General features: G+C 42.0%; 2 protein-coding genes across 2 annotated transcripts; one reads left to right on the forward strand and one right to left on the reverse strand.

The window, feature by feature from the left end:
- Positions 1-3,729: 3,729 nt before the first annotated feature.
- On the reverse strand, positions 3,730-9,041 carry LOC121583213. Its single transcript, XM_041899407.1, has 7 exons — positions 7,523-9,041; positions 7,285-7,419; positions 6,589-6,723; positions 6,426-6,494; positions 6,206-6,297; positions 4,380-4,878; positions 3,730-4,228 (listed from the first exon to the last, which is right to left on the reverse strand). The coding sequence occupies exons 1-6, from the start codon at positions 7,820-7,822 to the stop codon at positions 4,746-4,748; spliced, it is 864 nt and encodes a 287-aa protein (XP_041755341.1). The 5' UTR covers positions 7,823-9,041; the 3' UTR covers positions 3,730-4,228; positions 4,380-4,745.
- Positions 9,042-18,462: 9,421 nt separating this feature from the next.
- On the forward strand, positions 18,463-24,374 carry LOC121582151 (MOB kinase activator 1B). The gene is made up of 6 exons (XM_041897765.1): positions 18,463-18,789; positions 20,074-20,240; positions 21,060-21,153; positions 21,230-21,363; positions 21,503-21,666; positions 22,107-24,374. The coding sequence occupies exons 1-6, from the start codon at positions 18,776-18,778 to the stop codon at positions 22,182-22,184; spliced, it is 651 nt and encodes a 216-aa protein (XP_041753699.1). The 5' UTR covers positions 18,463-18,775; the 3' UTR covers positions 22,185-24,374.
- The last annotated feature ends 219 nt before the right edge of the window (positions 24,375-24,593 follow it).

Raw genomic sequence — 24,593 nt, forward strand, 5'->3', positions numbered from 1 at the left:
ATACCAGGCGGTGATGCAACCAGTCAGGATGCTCTCGATGGTGCAGCTGTAGAATTTTTTGAGGATCTGAGGACCCATGCCAAATCTTTTTAGTCTCCTGAGGGGGAATAGGCTTTGTCGTGCCCTCTTCACGACTGTCTTGGTGTGTTTGGACCATGATAGTTCGTTGAAGATGCTTAATGTGAGTCTGGAAGGAGAGTTTACAGTCTAACCAGACACCTAGGTATTTGTAGTTGTCCACATATTCTAAGTCAGAGCCGCCGAGAGTAGTGATTCTAGTCGGGCAGGCGGGTGCAAGCAGCGTTCGATTGAAGAGCATGCATTTAGTTTTACTAGCGTTTAAGAGCAGTTGGAAGCCACGGAAGGAGTGTTGTATGGCATTGAAGCTTGTTTGGAGGTTTGTTAACACAGTGTCCAATGAAGGGCCAAATGTATACAAAATGGTGTCGTCTGTGTAGAGGTGGATCTGAGAGTCACCAGCAGCAAGAGCAACATCATTGATATACACAGAGAATAGAGTCAGCCCAAGAATTGAACCCTGTGGCACCCCCATAGAGACTGCCAGAGGTCCAGACAACAGGCCCTCCGATTTGACACATTGAACTCTATCTGAGAAGTAGTTGGTGAACCAGGCGAGGCAGTAATTTGAGAAACCAAGGCTATTTAGTCTGCCAATAAGAATGCGGTGATTGACAGTCAAACGCCTTGGCCAGGTCGATAAAGACGGCTGCACAGTACTGTCTTTTATCGATCGCGGTTATTATATCGTTTAGGACCTTGAGCGTGGCTGAGGTACACCCATGACCAGCTCGGAAACCAGATTGCATAGCGGAGAAGGTACGGTGGGATTCTAAATGGTCGGTGATCTGTTTGTTAACTTGGCTTTCAAATACTTTCTTCTTCTTCTTCTTCTTCTTCTTCTTCTCCTGTGTCCGCACACATTTAATATGCTTGTCGCCACCTACTGTACTACAGAAAAATACAAATCCATTGCAGAAAAGCGGTAAAACTACATCACAAAAATACACAATATATGTACAAAAGTATGTGGACACCCCTTCGAATTAGTGGATTCAGCTATTTCAGACATACCCGTTGCTGACAGTTGTATAAAATCGACCACACAGCCATGCAATATCCATAGACAAACATTGGCAGTAGAATGGCCCATACTGAAGTGCTCAGTGATTTTCAACGTGGCACCGTCATTGGATGCCACCTTTCCAACAAGTCAGTTCATCAAATTTCTGCCCTGCTAGAGCTGCCCCGGCCAACTGTAAGTGCTGTTATTGTGAAGTGGAAACGTTTAGGAGCAACAACGGCTCAGCCACGAAGTGGTAGGCTACACAAGCTCACAGAACGGAACCGCAGCGTGCTGAAGCGCGTAGAAATCGTCTGTCCTCGGTTTCAACACTCACTACAGAGTTCCAAACTGCCTCTGGAAACAACGTCAGCACAAGAACTGTTCGTCGGGAGCTTCATGAAATGGGTTTCCATGGCCGAGTAGCCGCACAAAAGCCTAAGATCACCATGTGCAATGCCAAGCATCGGCTGGAGTGGTGTAAAGCTTGCCGCCATTGGACTCTGGAGCAGTGGAAACGCCTTCTCTGGAGTGATGAATCACGCTTCACCATCTGGCAGTTCGACGGACGAATGTGGGTTTGGCGGTTGCCAGGAGAACGCTACCTGCCCCAATGCATAGTGCCAACTGTAAAGTTTGGTGGAGGAGGAATAAGGGTCTGGGGCTGTTTTGTCATGGTTCGGGCTAGGCCCCTTAGTTCCAGTGAAGGGAAATCTTAACGCTACAGCATACAATGACATTCTAGATGATTCTGTGCTTCCAACTTTGTGGCAACAGTTTGGGGAAGGCCCTTTCCTGTTTCAGCATGACAATTCCCAGGTACACAAAGCGAGGTCCATACAGAAATGGTTTATCGAGATTGGTGTGGAAGAACTTGACTGGCCTGCACAGGGCCCTGTCCTCAACCCCATTGAACACCTTTGGGATGAATTGGAACGCCGACTGCGAGCCAGGCCTAATCGCCCAACATCAGTGCCCGACCTCACTAATGCTCTTCTGGCTGAATGGAAGTAAGTCTCCGCAGCAATGTTCCAACAGTGGAAAGCCTTCCCAGAAGAGAAGAGGCTGTTAAAGCAGCAAAGGGGGGACCAACTCCATATTAATCCCATTGCATTTGGAATGAGATATTCGATGAGCAGGTATCCATATACTTTTAGTCATGTAGTACACGTTACATCAAACCCATCCCACTCCTTCAGTCACAGTCCAATCCAAATCACATCCCCACACAGGCTCAGGGGCCTGGGAGGGGAGAAATCTTCAGACAGAATTTCCTGCAATGCCTTGGCCATGAGGTCCTATAGATCCACATACCTTTTAGGTGCATTCACAATAATGTCCAGTTTCTCCAACTTCTTGTTAGTTTGGCCAGTACAGTTTATCACCTGCACAATAAAAGCAATAAAATCTACCTTCTTCACAATCAGAGTTTTAGGATCTCTCAGCTGGTGAACTACATTCTCAGCAGACTTTGGGGCATCCACTACCATATCTTCTTCATCTCGATTCGCTCCTTCAGCTATTTGCACTGCCTCAACATAGTAGACCTGCTTGACAGCCCTGATCCTTGCTACTGCGACCTTCTTCACCCTTACAGGGCATTCGAGGAAATCAGGAACACTATTCGCTCCACAATTGCAACATCGTACATCCTCCGACTCTTCAACAACATATTTCTTCAGCCTGCAAAGACTTGACACATAGCCAAAATTCTGGCATTGCAGTGGTTTTTGCACAAATGCTCTACCGAGGTAAAGGCAGATTGAGGTTGGATATTCAATGGATATTCGCCTGTAGTTTTCCTTACGTCCACCAACAGCAGTTAGGGACCGTCAACATAGTGACAAATCTAATTTTTCAAATTTCAATAGCTCTTTAACCATTACTCCTAAAACTTTCAAAACTGGTTCTAGCTAACCCGATGGCAGAGACACATATTGCACACATTAAATTAAAATCTTTATTTAAATTTCATGTGACCCACACACCTCAAACAAGGTTCACTGACAAGCCTTATATACTGCACATCCTTTTTTGTGTCAATTTTCATCTCACACAATTTTACATACAATTTGTCAATCTTTCAAATTTAAATAGCTCCTTGGTCATGTGACCTACAACCCTCAAACTATTTCCAGAATATCCACTACTGGACTCAAACAAGGTTCAGAATGTCCACTGACTACCCTTCTATATTGCACACCCTTTTGTTTGTCCATTTTCATCTCATGCAATTTTACGTGAATTTTTCAAACTTTATAATTTTAATAGCTCCTTGGTCATGTGACCTACTGACCTCAAACAAACTTCAGAATGTCCACGGACTAGCCTTATATATTGCACACTCTTGTTTGTGTATTGTAATCTCACGCGGTGTTACGTAAATTGTTAATAGTTTTGAATTTCAATAGTTCCTTGGTCATGTTAATTACACACCTAAGAAATGTGCAGTGGATATATACCCATATTGCATAACTAGTTATGTATCTTCTATATTGCCGTAGATTAATATTAGGGGGTTCAGTCCAGTGTTGTGTTGTGTTGACCCTTTTCTTTAATGTTTATCTATAATAATTGGTAGTTCTGAGTACTTATTTTCTTTTTTCTTCAGTCTTTATTTTGCCACAGTATTTAACAGCGGTACACAATAGGAGAGAGAAAGAGAATATCTCCTTTCATCGTTAATATCAATCAACCATAAAGGAAAAGGGCAAAGTACGAGAGTCATGTTATTAATTGTCTAAAGCAGGGATGGAGAGTGAACTGCACGGCCAGTAAGGTCGGCTGCAGTGGGTTTTCTGGTCAATACATATACTGAATATGTAACCACAATAATGGTGGCCAGATAATCAATGAATTAAAATGTTATATTGACAAATTAAACAGAAATTGTAGACCTTTAATCTTTTCCAACATGTCAACAGACACTTTACTTCAAATAAGTACAAAACATTTCACAGTGTTAACTTTCTCTTTATCCCTGGTTGATGTACATTTCAGAGCCTATTCAGTGTGGATGGGGTATAGCATACATTTTCAACAACAAAGACAGCACTTCCAATTTGTGTTCTTCACTCTGTTGAACTATTTTGTGTTCATCCCTAGGCACAGCACATGGAACCACCTTTGGCATGCAAAACATTCAATCTAAAACAGAACAAAGCGTAAAGTGTTATAAATAATAGCAAATATCAATGCAGTATGACAAATTAGCCATCCATTATGTTATATCATATATTGTCTTACATGCCGTCACTGTTGTCAAAAGATTATAAACATGTTAAATAAAGTTACTAACCCAGTCTTTGGGCCACATCCAGGTTCTTTATCAGTGGCACACATGAAGCAGTTGTTGGCTTTGTTGAACTCTGAAATTATAGGCATGAACTGAACATATGGTTGTCCCTCACAACTACATAAAAATAAAGAATTGACATTTACTTTGTATTAAATGTCATTATATACCAGACATTTTTAGTATATCCTCAGCCATTTCTTTTCGCAGTTGCTCCATGTGTTTTTGTGAAGGTTCTATATCCATTTGGGAGGGGATGTTGGGGAAGTTCTGTGCAACTTCCTTGGCAATCTACACCAAACAATAAAATAGAGTTTTTGACCTAATTGTCACATAACAGCTAACCATTCCTTATTGAAAATATAACTATCAAACCTGCATTACAAAGACCCCACAGCTGAAGGTGTCCTGCTGCATGGTGGGAGTTATCTCCCCTCCTTTCCACTTTATATCCACCCAGTCGTCTTTTCCATGGCGGGATCTTCTCATTTGGAAGTATTCTCTTTTTTTATGTAAACATAATGGAATTCTGATTAGTTATAGGCAAATGAATACACAAGCCAAAACTGTATGCTGTTTTCCTTATCAGCATAATTTAGTAAAGGTAATTTAATGTATGCCCCATTCTACACACAGCCTAAATTATAGGCACTAAACCATTTACAGGAGAATAATAAAAGTAGCATATAGGATCCAACCCTATCACAGAGTGAATAAATGTAGAGCGTTTGTGGACTTTAAGAAAAAAATATTAAGTGACAGTTTCATCAGAACGTGCTTAAAGAAAGTCATATCACAAAGATCACAGATGACAGTGCCCAACAAGTCTATGACAATAGAGAATTAATTGTAAGCACCAATTTAAAGTGTGTTTTGTCAAAATAAGATCTTAAAATGTCAGTTGTTGAACATAATACTTCTATTTGCCATAGCAATTTATGAAATATGCAGTTGATGAATATTTAATGTACCAACACTACATGTAGGATGGACATAAGACATTCCCACATACAGTATAGACATACAAAGAGGCACTTTTCAGCTACGTTTTTACCACTTAGAATCCAGAACGGATATGACAATGGGGCCAGCACAGGACCTAATAAGCCCTTACAACAATCTACTTTTTGATCTTCTTGACTTCTTATCTGGTAAACTGTTACTGTGTGTCAAGAAAGGAGCCCCAATTAGGGGTTAGTGTACTCCAGTAAAAAAGGGCTGGTTTAGATTAGAAACTATTGCCCCGGGTCCCCGTTCATAGGGTCTAGTCAGTGGTAGAATTGAGTTGGCACTTTATTGGCCCAAACACACACAGACTCACAAGGTTGAGGTTACTCATGGACAGTAATTAGTGAACAATGTTTTTTTCTTCCCGCATTTACGCATATTGTCTTCTAACTGTCCAAGAATAGGATCCAAAGTGTTAGGAAATATTTGTTCCCATAAATACAAAGGAGGATGTCTCGCATACCTCTAGCACTTTAGTCAGACTGCCAGACTGTGTAAAAACTTTATGATGGGGCCGGCAAAGGAGTTCCGATTGGCCAAGCACCACGGAGACCAATCAGGAGAGAATACATTCAGGTCAAGGGTACCAATTGAAAGTCAAGGGGTGTGTCTACCCTTTGGATTACTCTCTTCTTACAGAGAACCCCTGTGGTTCAAGTCAATAGCTACCCTCCCTCTTTCAGTCTGCTCTGCGCATGTCTGAAAGTGACAGAGCCAGCAGCCAAGAGAGTTTTTCACAGTATGTCATAAAATTATTACACTTATGAATGTATGTAAAATGCTAATATGTATTAGATCCAGTACAATGGAATAACTAACACCTGAATTTTAATGCAGTGTGTTCCGATTCGTCCTTCTCTTTCTGTCCAGCAGGGTCAATCAAAAACACTTGGCCTGATGGTTCATGCAGATACTGGGGAAGCAATATAGAAATGTATTGATCCCTTAAATTATTTTACTATTACATCACACATATCACAACCCTAATACCTCTTACCAAAAATGTACCTAACTCAATTTTGGAAAAAGGATTTTACTCACAATGAACTTCCAGTGGTTCTGGTCCACATTCAAGAAACTCATGACAGCATTGTAGTTACCGAAGTTCACCTGAAATAAATATTTTCACATGCTTGCCACTAAGCCAAAAAAAATGTATCAATAGATAATCCTTTAAAACTCCACTAACAGATTTGATTAGTACCTTGGGCAGACTTTGCTTGCACACTAAACTTCTTTCTCCATTTAGAATGACTTGGGCTGAGTAATGATTTAGGATGTAAATCTTTGTCCCGTGACTGCAGCTTTTTGTGGTTGCTTGAAAGTACCATTCGATCGTCTGTATAAGGAGAGAAAGTAAAACCACCAATGCTTTGAATGTGAAGAACATTATACAAATAATTAAGCATAAACTAAAATATATAGACATTTCAGAGAATATTGGTTAGTTAGAAGGATTGTTTATCGATATTTAAAACAAATGTAATTACATTTGCCTTTGTTTTTATTTTTCTAATATATTCTGGCTACATGCAACTTAATGGGTCATTGTCACATATGCCTTGTTCAGGAGATTACGTATCATACATAAGGTGTTATGTAGTCAAAAAAGTGTGTTATTGCTGACAATACTGTGTTTACGTGATGACACATCTTCACCATTTACTTTAAAGTGACATAATAAGGGCCATAAATATTTAAGTGTATGTCATCAGAAACATTCAACTCCAATTCCAGTTAACTACATATTGATATTACATGTCCTTAGACTTGGTTAGGTGCACATCTAATGTACTTCTATGTTCATCCTTCATACTGTATGAAATGTATTTTTCCACGATATGTTTAGAATTGTGATAGAAAAAATCCTTATTGTCATGTTATGAATAGTATTTATTACCTCACCCACAAGCCATTTGTGGGGTTGCAGAATTTTAAACTCTGAATGATGGAGAAGGAAAGAGGACGTTTTGTCTGTAGACCTCACAACAGCAACCACCACCTCACAATTATTTCTTCGCCACAGAGCTGTGACCTGCAATACGCAAACGAAACACATTTAGAAGAGTTATTGTCCGCTTAAACATGAACTGAAAACAATCTATCACAATCCTTTAACATTTGGAAAAAAAACATACCTGGCCTGCAGCCTCGTTGTCTTGGAGTGATGTTGCCTCATCCCTGCTTTCATCTTTCTTGTGGTGTGCCTTCCCTGCTGGTTTCTTTTTACCCTTCTTCTTTGGCTCAGGTAATTGTCTGTGAGGGTGGAAATACTTTAATCTGGACTTGTCAGGTGAGTCTTTTCTTTGTCTCTTGGCCCACTGCTCCTCTTCCTGGTCCAACGACTTCTTGCGGTCGGGGGATTTAGTGAACAGTGATTCTGGCAGATCATCTTTTATTATGTGCTCCCTATACCATCCTTGGAGGGGGGCATGCATTTTCAAAATGAATTCAGCTGGACGGAGGAATGTATTATTTTGCAAAATGGAATGCTTCAGGATCTAGAACCACTGTTCCACATAGCAGTTGGTGTCCCGTGATTTCACTGATTGCAATGTTGTGTTGGTCACATTACAATATCTTGTAAGGTCACCCAGCAGTATCCCACTCCATTGGGAGAAAATGGCCATGTAAGTGTCCATTAGAACATTGATTATCCCAGGGCAGAAAAACGTATATTCAGGCCCTGTCTGTGTCTACTCCAGAAGACTCTGTGAATGTTTAAGAACTGACATGAATTCACGCGTGAAGGGAGATTGTCCACATATTGTTTGTTTTTTGCTGACATTGCACTTTCTTCATAACTGTCATCTCTCATCACGTCCTTCACCTTCTCTGACTTCATAATACTCTCATCTAAATGCTTTTGTGATTCATCCACAAGATGACTTTTATGTTGTGATTTGAAAAGCACATGTGTCTAAAGACAGAGTGCCTCGAAGAAAGAGGTGCTGTTGAGCAACAAGGCAAAGCAAAAAGTTGCATACTCTTTGAGCCCATTGTCATTTGTTTTCTTCCCAAATCCCTGGGCGACAGCCTTAAGGATGTGGGCAGAGCACAGATGGAGCACTGTGAAGTCTTCGCAATCTTCTTTTTCCTCCAAGGAAACTATGCTGTGGAATCTGTTTAGATAAGAAGTGATGCTCTCTTTGTTAAATGAGAGCAATACACTTCCAATCAGTGCCCAGCTGAAATCAGCCTCCACCTGTCTCACCTTGCAACTTGTCATTTGTGAGACCTTGTGTACGGTCTCCATTAACCAAAAGGTTCTTGTTGGGATGGAGTGCTGAACACTAATCATCTCGGATACGGGGAGGGGTGGTTTATCCTTGCCCATTCCGGGCAGAACCAGAGCATAGTACAGAACTCTTTTACTATGATTGCTAATCTTAGACACAACCCCACCAGTGGCATCAAGATGAAGAGTCACTGGACTGCGCTTTCTCAGATGTTCATCTAGGATCTTCAAACCCTCTTCTGTGTACAAGTGAACACCAAAGCCAAGGAGCTATTGAAATTAGAAACTTTGAAAAATTAATATAAAAACGTGTTAGATGAAAATAGACAAACTAAAGGGCGTGAAATATAGAAGGGTAGTCAGTGTACATTCTGAACCTTGTTTGAGGTCAGTAGGTGACACGACCAAGGAGCTATTGAAATTTACAAATTCGGAAAATGCATGTAAAATCACCTGAGACGAAAAGGGACAAACAAAAGGGTGTGCAATGTAGGGGGGTAGTCAGTGGACATTCTGAACCTTGGTTGAGATCAGTAGGTGACATGACCAAGGAGCTATTGAAATTTAAAATTCTGAAAATGCATGTAAGCTCACCTGAGATGAAAAGGGACAAACAAAAGGGTGTGAAATATAGAAGGGTAGTCAGTGTACATTCTGAACCTTGTTTGAGGTCAGTAGGTCACATGACCAAGGAGCTATTGAAATTTGAACATACAAAAAGTTTGTACTTTTCCTCTAATTCAACTAGGAATATGTAATGCTGCTCACATTTCCACGTTTATTAGCTTTGGAAGGCAAATTAATGTCCAAATCGTGAAAATAAGACCTGTGCAATGTTGTGCGCAATTTTTCCAACATCGTGACACTTATTTGGAGTCTGTGGCTCAAGTGGTTTGAAAGCTATTGAGGTTTGAAAGCGCGAATATCCAACCTGAAACTGTCTTTACGTCAGTGAATGCTCTCATAGAGGATCTCATATACCCCAACTTTACATGTGTCAGGAGCTCTTCTTCAAACAACAGTAAAAACGATAGGCTTTCCTCCCATTTCCCATCCACCATACGGGTCTAGCAACGCGCACCAACTACTCCTGGAATGTTCAACGTAAGATATTAACAGAACACCAGAGATAATACCTTTTACTGGTGCCCTACTCCGAAAATCTAAAATGTCCACTTCATGTGTCGGTAATTTTCCGAGCCGCAATGCCTTCCGCTTCTGCTCTTCTGAAATGTTTCCAAGGCAGATATGCGTGGACAGCAGTGGACGCATACATTCTGGCCTAATGACAATCGCCAAATGTCATTAAAGTTTTTGGTGGTTTATGACTCTTTCCATTCATTACTGTTTGGAGGCTGGAAATATGTTTCGAGTGGATGAACGTGTGCGGGTAGCATAGTAAAGGAGCCCTTTGAAGTGGTTGTTTGACAGTCAGATGAAAACAACATGACTGGTTGTGTTTATGCCACAATAAATCGTAATACATTTTAAAAGTTAACGAGGTAACACCAATCGTTTCGCCCTACGTGCTAACGTGCTATACATGCTAAAATTCCAACCTCAAAACATAAATTGAAAAACCCAAACCTGTAACAGTACCTTCAAATAAATGGTTACCTCTTTTTTTAGTGATAAGATTGTCATCAAATATATTTATAACTAACCCAAGATAGTTCATCTGTGCCGTTTTCAATGGGAGAAAATGAAGCATAGTGGGCAGAACAAGCAAGGAGGTGGGCAGAGCCAAGCACGAGCTAGTGAGATCCTATTGGCGCGTTCTAGCATGTATTTACACATTTTCATTAGGGAACACCTTCTCTGTGACGTACACGTGTGCAATAATTCAATTTGCCCTTGCACTCCTTGTAAACAAGCACTTTTTTAAAACTTTGGCAAAGGATCACATCTACAAAACTTGGTGCACTCTGATCGTAACAGATTTTAGTTTTGGGAACAGAAAAATGAATTGAGATCAGGCTTTTCTTCGATGAGAACATCAGAAGAATGTCGGCCCAGTTCCATCTCGCTCCATACTCGCCACTGCCGGCCACTGGGCTTCCTCTCCTCACCGTATGTGGTGGGGAATGGAAATTTCAACCGGATGCTTCAGATGTATACACCTGGTGAAGCATCTGGCTCCTTAGTCTATCTGTGATGTCATCATGGTTATGATTAGGATGATGGACATGTTAAAGAAGTGTCACTGAAAATGTAATCAAATCAAAGTTTATTGTTCGTGTACACAGATTTGCAGACGCAATCGCAGGTGCAGCAAAATGCTTGTGTTTCTAGCTCCAACATTTCAGTAATACATAGCAATATAAAACAATACACACATAATCCAAAAAGTTAAAAGAAAACAAATATCAGAACAAGCAATGTCAGAGTCCAGAATATAAATATATACCATCTACACTGACTATACAAAACTTTATGAACACCTGCTTTTTCCATGACATAGACTGACCAGGTGAATCCAGGTGAAAGCTATGATCCCTTATAGAGCCCCACAGTGGAGGTGTCATAATACTGTAGCGGTTCTGGGGCCGGGTTCTTTGCAAGGCAGGGTTTACACACACAACACAAGTCCAAATAAAGGGTTGAACCTGTTTATTATGATCAGGCTTTGGCAGCGTTCTTGACAACTCATACCCAAAACAAACAAAGTAAATACTTCGCTAAACGTGGAAGGTCCTCCAAGCTTTGTCTTTGGGGGAGTTCAATACTTCTTGTGGTCCTCTGTAGCTCAGCTGGTAGAGCACGGCGCTTGTAACGCCAAGGTAGTGGGTTCGATCCCTGGGACCACCCATACACAAAAATGTATGCACGCATGACTGTAAGTCGGTTTGGATAAAAGCGTCTGCTAAATGGCATATTATTATTATTTTCCTTTTCGTCTTTTAAAGCCTCCATTTCCTTCCGTACACTCTGCTCCTCCCATAGCCTCCTACTCCTTCACCTGCCGGGGTCAAAACGTGTAGCTCAGTTGGTAGAGCATGGCGTTTGCAACGGCAGGGTTGTGGGTTCGATTCCCACGGGGGGGCCAGTATGAAAATGTATGCACTCACTAACTGTAAGTTGCTCTGGATAAGAGCATCTGCTAAATGACTAAAATGTAAATGTAAAACGAAGACAAAGAAAGAAACCCAGGGCGCGGTTAAAGTAGAGAGACTGATTGGTTTCACCTGTCTGCAGTTTGGCTCTGATTTTAACTGGATACAGGTGTGGCTGCTCTGCTGCAGTCTAGAAGTTTCCCTGGAGCTGTCCGTGGTCCTGCCTCTGGGTGAATACGTCGCAACCCCTGAAACCGCTACAATACCCATAAGACCTAGCGGTCAAACAGGGAAATGGTTTCAATGGTTTTTCCACCATTCATTTTTCCCATAGGGAATTTTAGAAACACTTAAAATAAGGTCTGTGTTTCGTGTAGGCTTACCCTGGCGTGACGTTTTGATAAGCATATAAATCTCTCTCGGACAAAGTTACTTTTATTAATATATTCGGCTCTATTTACTCACAGGTTTGAAAATGCTAATTAGCATCAAAGTAGACATCATTCAAGACTACAAATCCCTGCAAGCTCCTGCACGTCATCACTAGATGACACCTTTGCTAACAGGTATTGTGTCAATTTAAAACTTGCACAAGACAGTACACAGACAGTCCATTTAAAGAAACGTAGCCAATTTATTCATTCCTAAATTTTGCAAACATTAGATAGTTAAATCTGAGATTCTTACCTTTGCCTCGATTTGGCAGTCTCGTCCAGATCATCATGGCATTTGGAGTTCTTTATGATAGCCACATTAGCAGCTAATTAGCATTTCATTTTGGGGGGGTGAATAGAGGCAAATATATTGATAAAAGTCACCTTGTCCTAGAGAGACTTACACGGTTATCAAAACGACACGCCACTGTAAGCCTACACGAAACACAGCCCTTATTTTAAGTGTTTCTAAAATCCCCTATGGGAAAAATGAATGGTGGAAAAAAACTATTGGAACATTTCCTTGCTCGACCGCTAGGTTTTATGGGTATTATGACTCATACTGTGGTACTCTATTGATGTCAGTGTAGATGAAGGGGAGGAGACAGGTTAAAGAAGGATTTTTAAGCCTTGAGACAAATGAGACATCGATTGTGTATGTGAGCGATTCAGAAGGTGAATGGGCAAGACAAAATATTTAAGTGCCTTTGAATGGGGTATGATAGTAGGTGCCAGGCACACCGGTTTGTGTCAAGAACTGCAACGCTGCTAGGTTTTTCACATTGAACAGTTTCCCGTGTGTATCAAGAATGGTCCACCACCCAAAAGACATCCAGCCAACTTGACACAACTGTGGGAAGCATTGGAGTCAACATGGGCCAGCATCCCTGTGGAACGCTTTCGACACCTTGTAGAGTCTATGCCCCGGCAAATGAATGCTGTACTGAGGGAAAAAAGGAGGGGTGCACCTAAATATTTGGAAGGTGTTCTTAATGTTTTGTATACTCAGTGTGTATATATATATGTATATATATATATATATATATATATATATAAATAATGGTGTGTATAGACAGTATGGACAGTATATTAATAGAAAAGGTGTGTACAGCAGTAGTTATATAGGATGAGCTATGACTAGAATACAGTATATACATATAAAGTGGGTAAAACAGTATGTAAACATTATTAAAGTGACCAGTGTTCAATGACTCTATGTACATAGGACAGCATTCTCAGGTGCAGGGTAGAGTACTGGGTGGTAGCCGGCTAGTAGCAGTGTGCCCCCGGTGATGCGTTGGGCTGACCGCACCACCCTCTGGAGAGCCATGCGGTTGCGGACGGTGCAATTGCGGTACCATGCTGTGATACAGCTCGACAGGATGCTCTCAGTGGATCATCTGGTCAAGTTTGTGAGGGTCTTAAGGGCCAAGCCAAATTTATTCAGCCTCCTGAGGTTGAAGAGGCGCTGTTGTGCCTTCTTCACCACACTGTCTGTGTGAAGGGACCATTTCAAGTCGTCTGTGATGTGCACTATGAGGACCTTGAAGCTTTTGACCCTCTCCCCTGCAGCCCCGTCAATGTGGATGGGGGCGTGCTCTCTCTGCTGTTTCCTGTAGTCCACGATCAGCTCCTTCGTTTTGTTAGCCTTGAGGGAGAGGTTTTTTCCTGTCACCACTCCACCAGGGCTCTCACCTCTTCCCTGTAGGCGGTCTCGTCGTTGTTGGTAATCAGGCCTACCACTGTTGTGTCGTCAGCAAACTTGATGATTGAGTTGGAGACCTGCTTGGCCACACAGTCATGGGTGAACAGGGAGTACTGGAGGGGGCTGTGCATGCACCCATGTGGGTTCCCCATGTTGAGAATCAGCGTGGTGGAGGTGTTGTTACCTACCTTCACCACTTGGGGTCAGCCCGTCAGGAAGTCAAGTACCCAGTTGCACAGGGAGGGATACAGACCTAGGGCCCTGAGTTTAGTGATGAGCTTGGAGGGCACTGTATGAAGGCTGAGCTGTAGTCGATGAACAGCATTCTTACATAGGTATTCCTCTTGTCCAGGTGGGATATGGCAGTGTGCAGTGCAATGGCGATTGCATCATCCATGGATCTGTTGGGGCAGTATGCAAATTCAACCTGGTCTCAGAGCATTTTGTATAATTCTGTACGTGAATCTGAGATACTCCATTTAGTATGATATGTTACGTTTCGTATGGTTACATAAGACAGATGGTTCCTTAAGGCGAAAACGAAAGTAGTGAGGTTGGTCAGGGTGGATGGGTAAGCGTATAACTCAAACGTCTAGAAACCCAAAGGTTGCGAATTCAAATCTCATCACAGACAACTTTAGCATTTTAGCAACTTTTCAACTACTTACTACTTTTTAGCTACTTTGCAACTACTTAGCATGTTAGCTAACCCTTCCCCTAACCCTAACCCTTTAACCTAACTCCTAAACTTAACCCTAACCCCTAGCCTAGCTAATGTAAGCGAGCTAGCTAACATTAGCCACCTAGCTAGAATTCGTAACATATCATATGTGTTGCAAAGTCGTAACATATCATAAGTTTTTTGCAAATTCGTAACATATTGTACATTTAGAAAATTCGTAACACATAATACGAATTGAATTTGTAACATATCATACGAAATGGGTTATGCCATACAGAAATGTATACATGCCATACGAAAAGTAAAATATCACACTAAATGGAGTGTCTCTGCTTTACATACAGAATAATGCGAAATGCTCTGAGACCAGGTTGGCAAATTGTAGTGGGTCTAGGGTGCCAGTTAAGATGGCGGTGACATGGTCCTTAACTAGCCTCTCAAAGCACTTCATAATGACAGAAGTGAGTGCTACGGGGCAATCGCCATTTAGTTCAGTTACCTTCGCTTTCTTGGGTACAGGAACAATGGTGGACATCTTGAAGCAAGTGGGGACAACAGACTGGGATATGGAGAGATTGAATGTGTCCGTAAACACTCCAGCCAGCTGGTCTGCACAAGCTCTGAGGATGCGGCTTGGGATGCCGTCTGGGCCGGCAGCCTTGCAAGGGTTACCTGAGGGTTACTCAGGTCGGCCATGGAGAATGAGAGCACACAGTTCTCATGAACGGCGGGGGCCTGCGTTGGCGGCTCTATGTTGTTTTCCTCGAAGTGCGCGAAGAAGGTGTTTAGCTTGTCCGGGAGAGAGGCATTGTGTCCGTGACATGACTGGCTTTCCCTCTATCATCCGTGATTGTCTGGGGTCCCTGCCACATATACTGAACAAAAATATAAATGCAACATGTAAAGTGTTGGTCACATTTTTCATGTGCTGAAATAGAAGATCCCAGAAACGTTCCATATGCATAGTTTAGTTTATTTAGTAAATATTTTCTTAGCTCTATTTCTTGAACTGCATTGTTGGTTAAGGGCTTGTAAGTAAGCATTTCACGGTAAGGTAAGCATTTCACCTGTTGTATTGGGCGCATGTGACTAACAACATTTGATTTGATTTGAAAGCTTATTTCTCTAAAATGTTGTGCACAAATTTGTTTACATCCCCGTTAGTGAGCATTTCTCTTTTGCCAAGATAATCCATCCACCTGACAGGTGTGGTATATCAAGAAGCTCATTAAACAGTATGATCATTACACAAGTGCACCTTGTGCTGAGGACAATAAAAGGCCACTCTAAAATGTGCAGTTTTTTACCACAGATGTCTCAAGTTTTGAGGGAGCGTGCAATTGGCATGCTGACTGCAGGAATGTCCACCAGAGCTGTTGCCAGAGAATTGAATGTTAATTTCTCCACTTCGTTTTAGAGAATTTGGCAGTACATCCAACCGGCCTCACAACCAAAGACCACGTGTAACCACGCCAGCTCAGGACCTCCACATCCGGCTTCTTCACCAGCGGGATCGTCTGAGGAGGGGAGGGGGGTTCGTTTTGCCTCTGATTGCCTTATGGAGGTCATAGTTGGTCTGTTTGTACACATCCATGTTCTCTGTCACCTTGCCATGGTTAAATGCGGTGGTTCGCACTTTCAGTTTTGCACAAATGCTGCGATCTATCCAATTTTTTTGGTTTGGATAAGTTCTTATCATCACAGTAGGAACAACATCCTCTATGCACTTCCTGATGAACCCAGTCACTGAGTCAGTGTATACGTCAACACTATTCTCAGAGGCGACCCGGAACATTTCAGAGTCCGCGTGATCAAAGCAATCTTGAAGCATAAATTCCGATTGGTCAGACTAACGTTGAACAGTCCTTACCACAAGTGCTTCCTGCTTAAGTTTCTGCCTATAGGTGGGAAGGAGCAGAATGGAGGCGTGATCTGATTTGCAGAAGGGAGGGTGGGGAAGGGCCTTGTAGCCTTCCCGGAAGGGAGAGTAGCAATGATCCAGAGTTCTTGATGTGCATGTAGCACAGGAAACGTGTTGATAGAATTTCGGTAGCGTTTTCCTCCGATTTCCTTTATTAAAGTCCCCAGCTACAATAAATGCGGCCTCAGAATATGCGGTTTCCAGTTTGCACATAGTCCAGTGTAGTTCCTTGAGAGCTGTCGCGGTGTCGGCTTGGGGGGAATATACACGGCAGTGATGATGACCGAAGAAAATTCTCTCTGGAGGTAATGCGGTCGGCATTTGACAGTGAGGTATTCCAGATCGGGAAAACAAAAGGACTTGAGTTCCTGTACGTTACCACAATCACATAATGTGTTGGTAATCATGAAACAAACCCCTCTGCCTTACCACAATCACACCATGTGTTGTTAATCATGAAACAATCCCCTCTGCCTTTCTTTTTACATTTTAGTAGAGACACTCTTATCCAGAGTGACTAGGGTTAAGTGCCTTGCTCACATCAACAGATCAATCACCTAGTAGGCTCAGAGATTCAAACCAGTGACCTTTCAGCTACTGGCCTAATGCTCTTAACCACTAGGCTACCTGCCGCCACTTGCTTACCTCCCGGAGAGTTCTTTCTTCCTGTCCGTGCGATGGACGGAGCACCCTACTGGCTGAATAGACGAGGATACGAGTAGGGTGCTGAATAGACGAGTGGCGCAGTGGTCTAAGGCACTGCATCGCAGTGCTAGCTGTGCCACTAGAGATCCTGGTTCGAATCCAGGCTCTGTCGTAGCCGGCCGCGACCGGGAGACCCATGGGGCGGCGCACAATTGGCCCAGCGTTGTCCAGGATAGGGGAGGGAATGGCCGGCAGGGATGTAGCTCAGTTGGTAGAGCATGGCGTTTGCAACGCCAGGGTTGTGGGTTCGATTCCCACGGGGGGTCAGTATGAAAAAAAATAAAAAAATGTATGCACTAACTGTAAGTCGCTCTGGATAAGAGCGTCTGCTAAATGACTTAAATGTAAATAATATATCCGGAAAGAGCCATGATTCCTTAAAACAGAATATGTTACAGTCCCTAATGTCTCTCTGGAAGGAGATCCTCACCCTGAGCTCGTCTACTTTATTGTCTAGGGACTGAACGTTAGCGAGTAATATATTCGGAAGCGGTGGATGGTATGCACGCTGCCTGAGTCTGACTAGGGCCCCACTTATTCCTCATCTCCGGCGTCTGCGTTTTGGTGCAGCCCATGGGATGAATAGAGCTTCCTCGGGAAGTTCAAACAAACGATCCAGGTCAGGGAAGTCGAATCTCTGCTAGAATTTCTGGTGAGTGACCGCCAATCTAATATCCCAAAGTTATTTTCGTCTGTAGGTAATAATACAAGAAACATTCTGAGAAAATATGTAAGAAATAACACACGGTGGGCCTCCCGAGTGGCGCAGCAGTCTAAGGCAGTGCTTGGGTTTGATCCCAGGCTGTGTCGCAGCCGGCTGCGACCGGGAGACCCATGAGGTGGCGCACAATTGGCCCAGCGTCGTCTGGGTTAGGGGAGGGTTTGGCCGGCCAGGATGTCCTTGTCCCATCGCGCTCTAGCGACTCCTTGTGGCGGGCCGGGCGCATGCACGCTGACTTCGGTTGCCAGTTGTACGGTGTTTCCTCTGACACATTGGTGGGACTGGCTTCCGGGTTAAGCGAGCAGTCAGTGCGGCTTGGCAGGGTCGTGTTTCGGAGGACGCATGCCTCTCCCGAGTCCGTAGGGGAGTTGCAGCGATGGGACTAGACTGTAACTACCAATTGGGGAGAAAAAGGGGTAAAAAGTACAATAAATAAAATAACACACGAAATAAGGCAAAGTTGGCTAGGAGCTAGAAACAGGGTGACCGTGTTGGTTGGCGCCATCATATGTCCTAGAAAAATTATTCCACACTGCTCTCTGCTGGTGAGAGTAGAATACTATGAAAACGTGAATGGGATTCTATCACGAGAATTCATTTCCAAGTAGGGATCGTTGAAGTTGGCTGTAAAAAAGTGTGCTGTGCAGTTTACCAGATCTCACAGTAATGTTAGCTAGTCATCCAGATAAGCAAACGTTTTGGGCTGTCGACTTTATAGTTTGACAAGGTAGCTAGATGTTGCAGAGCTCGCTGATGCAAAGCTACATTTTAGTGGTAGGACGAAGTTTTGTTTCAGGGTCCGCTTAAACAGTCCGTAATTTGGACCAGTTTGACAAGCCACTGACACTGGAAGCGTTTGTTTTGACTTCCCTAGACTCCCTACACCGCGGTCCTACGAAGGCTCAAATTGTAACGTTATAAAGAATAGAAACATGAGCTTTCTATTGTGAGTATTCGTCTCCCACTTATTATTTTGGTTTGTTCAATGTGCCTGCCTTTTCAAGCTAATGCGTTAACATTTTCACGGCTGGCTATGTTAACGTTATATGCTAGCACATATAGCTAGGCTAAGTTTAGCTACAACATGGAAAGGCTAGCTAGCTGAGTGTATGTGGAGTGTACAGTAATGTTAGTTATCTAGCTAGCTAGTTGGTTGGATAGCTAGCTAGCTAGGTAGGTAACGTTAACTAACTTAGATAGGTCTGTAGCCGAACGCTGCATTGTAAATGCCACGATTTCTAACTAGTCAAGCTAGATAGCTAACGTTATAACAAATAGCTAGCTATTATTATCTATTGCTAGCAAGTTGGCTAAATACGCTATGACTGTCTCTCTCTAAAGAATTAGCAAATATGTGGCATCATCACGGTAGCCAGCGAACTACATGCAGTACATGAAAGCAAATGGGCCTTAGTTGTTAGCTAGCTACGCAGCGTATCTAGTTAGCTATGACTGAAAAAAGAAGACGTTTTACAATTAGTGCTTTTTCTTCTCCGTTGACATAACATTGTCAAACACTGGCGTTTCATTCTTAGCCAAATTGCTAACGTTACTAGCTGACCATCAAAGAGAGTACTTTGGCCGTTGCTATTTATTGAGGGTGTGTGAGGTCAGCTTTTGTTGATATTGTTGAAAATTATGATATGCTCTTTTCTATTCCATAACTATTTATTTATATTAAAGAAATGAGTAACGTCCTACTGTATCACTCCCTACTTCACTTCCCTAATCTCCCTGACTGACAAACACACACACACAAATAGCTAACAAAATGGCTACATGGACTATTTTACACACCAACACACATACAAACACTCACTCCATCATTTGCTCACACACACATAATATGCACATACATTTATACTGACTGACTCTACACACATGCTGCTGCTACTCTGTTTATCATATCCTGATGCCTAGTCACCTTACCCCTACACATATCTACCTCTATCAATTCAGTATCCCTGCACATTGTAAATATGGTATTGGAACTGACCCTGTATATAGTATGCTTACTTACTATATCGTGTTCATATTTTTATATCTTGTGTGTTTTTGTTCTACCTTATGTTATTTTTAGTATTACATTGTTATTGATTACTGCATTGTTGGGGTTAGAGCTGGCAAGAAAGGCATTTCACTGTACTTGTGTGCATGTGACATTATAACTTGAAACACACACACACACTTGATCCATTTCATTGTCTTTCCATTTGAATTTCTCCCACAGTGGCAATCGGTCGTCCAAGACCTTCAAGCCCAAGAAGAACATCCCGGAGGGATCTCACCAGTATGAGCTGCTGAAACATGCCGAGGCGACACTGGGCAGTGGGAACTTACGCATGGCTGTCATGCTACCCGATGGGGAAGACTTGAACGAGTGGGTGGCAGTCAACAGTAAGGAACACGTCCACTTCTCTATCCCCTTAACACCACTAACATAGTGTCAACTCTTGATTGTGTCATAGTGTCTACACAGTTTCAATAGCAGTCTGCAAGGCTGAGTTAATTTCCAGTGAAGAATTGGGCCTAGGATCTGGGCAGGATTTTAACACAAACTCCAGACCAAAAAACTACTTTGAATGTTAAACAGAGATGATTGTCCACCCGTCGGTGCTGTCTTTGCTGTCTCCACCAAGACGGATGACTCGTCCAGCGTATGTCTCACTTCCTCTGGCACACACACACACACTAATGACCTAACCCAGTCACGCAGTGGACGGACTGTCTGGGTTTCTGCTGTGAGATTAGCAAATAGAGAACCAGGCTACGCTAACATCACTAAGCCAGAGCTGTCTGTGAAAAAGGACGTCCAAGTTGTTATTCCTCATGTCTCAGTATAATAGGGGATGATGGTTTGACAGGTGGAACTTTCAGAGCTTTGCTCTTCTACTGACTTCAGTGTGTATACAGTAGTAGGTCATGTGTGTTTTGAGAGAGGGATGCATTGGCGTCTCAAGCTAATCAGGGGCCTTGAGCAAGATTGAATTTGCTGTAGTCTGCGTATCAGGAGAGGCAACTCTGGAGGGCTGAATGATTGTGTGAGAGTGCTTTTGTGTTCCCTATGTCTGCCAACACACTAATTAGATCTGAGATCACACACTAACTTTTATTTTCTTGTATATGAATGTTGTCTGGAGGATATAAATGCTCTGGAGCTCAGCTCACATGCCCCTCATGATGCCACATGTCCTTGTTATTTATTTATGTCCACAGCTGTAGATTTCTTCAACCAGATCAACATGCTCTATGGCACCATAACAGACTTCTGCACTGAAGAGAGCTGTTCTGTCATGTCTGCTGGGCCTAAGTAAGTGTGGGTGTGTGGACTTGCTTGCATTATGTCATAATGATAAATTGCCATTCATGTAACTCTTTTTGTATAGATATGAGTATCATTGGGCAGATGGAACCAACATCAAGAAGCCGATCAAATGTTCAGCTCCCAAGTACATTGATTACCTAATGACCTGGGTGCAGGACCAGCTCGATGACGAGACACTCTTTCCGTCTAAGATAGGTATGAGTTCATGTCCGTCATGTTTTGCCATAACCATGTATTTTTACATTGCATTTCCAGTGAAGTGACACCATCATTTATCTTTAGTTGTTTTATACCCTGTTAAATCTATATACTTTGTACCTTCTTTGCCCTCAAGGTGTCCCGTTCAGGCGTAACTTTATGTCTGTGGCCAAGACCATCCTGAAACGCCTGTTCAGGGTCTACGCCCACATCTACCACCAACACTTTGACTCTGTGATGCAGCTGCAGGAGGAGGCCCACCTCAACACCTCCTTCAAACACTTCATCTTCTTCGTTCAGGTACTGGACCGGAGCCCACTATCAATGTAGCCTGGTTCCCAAGGCTATTATTTCAGCACTGGAACCCACCTTCATGAACTTCACAGGAATGAATACAGTAGGCCTATCACTTATTGGGAATGGTGTAGTGCTGTCAAGGCTACATTAAAAGATAAAGATGGAAATACCTGGTTCCCAGTCTTTTTATATCTGCTTTAGCTAGCTCATTTGATGTTGACTCAAACAGTGGCAGCCGGGCTATCCTCAGTCTATGCAACCAAGAACTGGAGGCCATGACCCTTTTTACAGTAGGACTGAGATATAAAGATGGTAACACTTGATTGGGTTTATGTAGCGCTTTTCCAGGTGTTCAAAGTGCTTTACGATCGACAATGTATCCATCACCAATCTGTAGCAATGGCCTGCTTTAATCCTAGTCTTCCTCTCTTTGTCTTTTTCAGGAGTTTAACTTGATTGACAGGAAAGAGCTGGTGCCACTCCAGGAGCTGATTGATAAGCTGACCACCAAGGACAGATAAACCCAGACTGACTGATCCTTTTAACTCAGTGGTAGTCTACTATTCTTTTTTCACAGTTATCTGTTCTACCCTGCCCTGCCATGCGCTGGCTATATGTATACAGCATACGCTAACTTTGGGGAAATTTTCTCAAGAAAGCCAAGTAAGTAAGGAACAGTCTTACACTGTCATAGGCAAAGGGGTTAGACTATGACAGAGTACTATACTACTGTCTGAGCCGGTATGTGCTCATTATGGTTGGTTTCATTAGTTTATTTGCAATTTGGAGCGATCCCTAAAACTGAAATCACTGGTATTTATTAGCTTCCTCTATTTGGTGTATATTTATCAGATGCTCATACTAAAACCTACCACTATAGATGGCACATTCATACATAGAGGATATGTAAGAAATAAAGGACTACGTAACTATTGTACAAATATTTGAGCATATTGGTCACATTGGTGATAACTGCAACAAAACTCCTTACATTAGGTTGAAGAAATGACCCCATTGCCTGGTCTTGGCATAATGAAATGACTGGATTTAATGGATTGTGGGCTAACCAAAACCCAAATACAGTTGACATAACTCACCAAACAAGAGTTGATATATAACGCATCAAACGTACATTGATAAAACTGTAAACAGAGTTGGTATAATTCATCAAACAGAGTTGATGATATTTCGAAGTGCCTGATTTATGGTTCACGCTTAGCCTCGTACTACCATCCTGATCTCGTGAGCTTACATAAATATGTCAGTGTAGGCAAACATATATATGTAAGCTTGCGAGATCAAGATGGTAGTATGAGGCTAGTTCACTCACTCTCCCACAGAACAACAAAATAAATGCACAACGTACTGGTGGCTACAAAAGGGAACATTTGCCGTCACTGGCTTCTCTTGAGATTCCATTGAAGTGTTACTTTATGTAACTATAAAAGCGCAGCTTTAATATGAATGAAGAAATTTAAATCTGAGGTTTGGGTCCATGTTTTAATTTGCCTCAAAACATATGGTCATTTTTTTAAAGTCTGTTTTCGTCTAGATACAACTGCAGTAGTTTAAACTGTTACAATGCCAGTAATCCAGTAATGGCAAAAGCTGTATTTGATGGGCCACATACAGTATACAAGTAAAATATTGTGTTTGAGGCCAAGAGCACCATAGTTATAGCCTTTGTTGTCTTACCAGCCATAAAGCACTTTGAACAGTTTCCTGACCTCTTTTGCCTGAATGTTTTTCCTTTATGGCAAATATGCTGTCTCTTCTCTTTTAGAAACTGTACTGAACTACATCATTTAGGCTACTGTTGCATTTTTTCCCCATATAATGTTACTAAAGTGATGAGCCACGTAGTAAACTATAATAGCACATTCAGTGCTATCTGCGTATGCTTCTTTCAATCGTGTGATTTCCTATGCCTTTTGTAATGTCTGTTGAGTAATATATTGCTGTGCTGCAGAGGGATGGAATCCAAAATGAAAATGTTTACTATGCAATAATGGTCATGCCACTCTTCAAAGTGTAAACGATTACTATTTTCCATTAATACAGATGGGATCAAATGCTTTCTTTCCTTGTGTTATTCAGAGGTAGTGGTGTTTAAAGTAGTAGATATTGGTACTGAGACACGTTGTTGTAGGACTTAACTATAGACCTACTACAGTATGCAGTAAAACATGAAAGCAATGGAATATGTTGTTTAAATGCCATTTTATATTGTTATCTTTTCAGGAAGATTTGATATGGAGATGCAACTAACTTCTGCTATGAAATCCATACTGTAAATACAACAATGCGGCCAGAATTTTGCTTTGATGTCATATTTTGGTAGCCGGCATGGACTGGTAGTTGTAAGTCTATTAACGAATGCTAAAATGTTATTAGGTTACACCATGTCATATTTCCTTCTTACGTATATATCAATGTGTTATTTTGACTTAGCTTTAGAAAATGAACATGATTGTGTTGTTCAGAAGGTGGTAAAGTAACAAACCATCTGCCATGCTTCTCTGAGAACATGAAAATGCTTGTTTATCACAGCAGAATTTGATCCCCTGTCTGTATATTCCCATTGCTGTAATATAGAGAATCTTCTAATGACTGAGTTGTAAATAATGAATTGGCTAGGGAATTTGAAAGTTACTGAACTGTAAGATACTGAATGCTGTTTATGAAGGAAATAAAGGTGTTCTTTGACCAGATTCTTTGTGTCTAACTTTTGTGGAAAATAAAGTTGCCTAAACCAATTGTCTTGAGTCTCACTTCTGAGGAAAATAAAGTAGACCTACAGTATCATGTAGTATTATGGCTTGTGTCGATCAAATCCTATTCATATTCGTTGATAAAATGTTGTATAGGGTCATTATAACCAGTGGTGCGACAAACAGTAAAATAGTAGGCGGTGCTATCTCCCTCCTACC

This window comes from Coregonus clupeaformis, chromosome 15 (assembly GCF_020615455.1).
Source record: "Coregonus clupeaformis isolate EN_2021a chromosome 15, ASM2061545v1, whole genome shotgun sequence".
Classification (NCBI taxonomy): Eukaryota; Metazoa; Chordata; class Actinopteri; order Salmoniformes; family Salmonidae; genus Coregonus; species Coregonus clupeaformis.

Bases quoted from the DNA above. Each gene is read 5' to 3' on its own strand.
- LOC121583213 (XM_041899407.1), bottom strand. From the start codon at position 7,822: ATGCATGCCCCCCTCCAAGGATGGTATAGGGAGCACATAATAAAAGAT. The intron at 7,420-7,522 runs GTATGTTTTTTT...TGCGTATTGCAG, and splicing joins ACAACGAGGCTGCAGGCCAG to GTCACAGCTCTGTGGCGAAG. The intron at 6,724-7,284 runs GTAATAAATACT...CTCCTTATACAG, and splicing joins ACAAATGGCTTGTGGGTGAG to ACGATCGAATGGTACTTTCA.
- LOC121582151 (XM_041897765.1), top strand. The intron at 21,154-21,229 runs GTAAGTGTGGGT...CTTTTTGTATAG, and splicing joins GTCATGTCTGCTGGGCCTAA to ATATGAGTATCATTGGGCAG. The intron at 21,667-22,106 runs GTACTGGACCGG...TGTCTTTTTCAG, and splicing joins ACTTCATCTTCTTCGTTCAG to GAGTTTAACTTGATTGACAG.